This window comes from Echinococcus granulosus, assembly GCF_000524195.1.
Source record: "Echinococcus granulosus chromosome Unknown EG_S00053, whole genome shotgun sequence".
NCBI lineage: Eukaryota > Metazoa > Platyhelminthes > Cestoda > Cyclophyllidea > Taeniidae > Echinococcus > Echinococcus granulosus.
This window is the reverse complement of record NW_020170433.1, coordinates 580,436-582,196: the sequence shown is the minus strand read 5'-3', so window position 1 is coordinate 582,196 and position 1,761 is coordinate 580,436. Positions and strand designations below refer to the sequence as shown.

Below are 1,761 nucleotides of genomic sequence, written 5' to 3'. Positions count from 1 at the left end.
CTACTTGCAATCTGCAAAGTAGCATTTGCGGTCAGGTGGCTACCAGCTTAAAATCGGTATATAAATGCATACCACTTGATGAATAAATACAAATACTGGAACCGCTTTTGTGCGCAAATGATTTGGTGGCATGTGCCCAAGAGTTTGTCCTATTCTAAGCCCAAATTTGTGCAAGTAACTTTTTATTCTCCAATGGGCCATCAGTGCCACTGGTCTGTTCCAACGACAGTGGTGCTGGTGTATCTGAGTATGTATGGAAGCATCATGTGGCGTTTCTGGAAGGCATCTCTCCATTCAGTAATGAGGCAATGTGTAATTGCCACAAAACACTATCAATCCGTGAGGTATTGCAAGTGTGTGAACATTACATTTTTCATCACCACCTTTTTTCGTCCATTGATAACTCATTGAACAAAGTAATGTGCTGCTTCTATGATTTTTAGCATAGTAATAGGTTTCACCCATCCCACAAGTCTTAATGCCATCATTTACTGTAATTTCGCTTAAAGCTTTTTCTCCGCGTTTCATCTTGCGTGGGACTATGGTACTTTAACTGTGGTAATTAAATAAATTTTGTAGGGTTTAAAATAGCTGTTAGGTTTAGCTTGGATATATTTAAGTGTAATTAACGTAACCACCCAAGATATGCGGAGCCCATTACATCAAATTTACAGGTGATGTGAATGTGCAATAACCAGTGGAGTTGAGTGTGCCACACTTATAAATACCGCACCCCATTTTCTTAACTACTTAAGGGGTACGCTTGCTAAAGAGGGAAAACAAAGGCGCGCAAATTGAATACGTCATAGAAACATTAGTAGGCATTACAGATTTGGATAATACGGAAATAATATAAAGGAATGACGAAATGGGATTACTTGTCACAATAAGCAGAGAATAATAAAGGTTTTGACAAAACTATAAGTTATATAAGGCTGCGTAATATGCTAACGGTGAGATATCCCAATTCGGAAGAAGTAGCAATTAAGCGTAGAACATAATTGTGGTGTTAGAAGACAAAAGGGCGAATAGTTATGCTGGTGGGCAAATAACAACGCCTAGAAAATAAAAAGTGGAACACCATTTAACGTTATACTAGCCCATGAGGCGTCACTAAAATCTCCGTAACAAAATGCAGCTTTGGCACAGAATGCCTTTCAATGCATCTTTAATTCAGGATTCTACCTTGCAGGCATTCTCAGATCCAGCCGAAAAGGTAATGGAATTGCTACTCCTACAGCAGTGCAGAAACCGACTGAGTGAATTGTTCTTCACTGAATGCCTCCGAAAAATTTCATCTAAAGTTCCCTCGTCTTCTCAGCATTCGAGGCGACACTACCTGCTCATGTTGCCCGCCTTCCAAAGGCATGCTCAAGTTGTGCTTCTCACTTTCATGTGGCCTTTTTGGGTATATGACAAGCGCAATCTGGCTATTTGGATAGGAATCGCAAATTTTAATGAACTCTTGCTGATATCCTCAGCAAACAAATGCATTCTACACCCTCAACTTCCCTCTGCCTTCATGACCTCGCCACAACTTGCGTCTACCGGTTTTTTACACTTGCCTAATTTTTGCTTTCTAATGTGTGTATTCATTTTTATTGCTTTCAGTCTTTTTGTGTATGCCATTGATTAAATTTGCTAACTTTTTTATTCTTAGCAACCCCTTGCACCTCCTTCTTTTAATCAGTGGATTTGGTTTAAGCTGAGGTATTATTTTTTTTTCGCTTTTGTCTCTTCAGCATTATGATCTCATTGAAA

At 39.2% G+C, this 1,761-nt stretch overlaps 1 protein-coding gene across 1 annotated transcript; it reads left to right on the top strand. All coding sequences in view use genetic code 11, as the record gives it.

Annotated features, from left to right (window-relative positions):
- Positions 1-192: 192 nt before the first annotated feature.
- On the top strand, positions 193-1,263 carry EGR_06250 (hypothetical protein; the record flags this gene model as incomplete). The annotated part of the gene is made up of 2 exons (XM_024495499.1): positions 193-247; positions 1,193-1,263. The coding sequence occupies 2 exons, from the start codon at positions 193-195 to the stop codon at positions 1,261-1,263; spliced, it is 126 nt and encodes a 41-aa protein (XP_024350130.1).
- Positions 1,264-1,761: the final 498 nt, after the last annotated feature.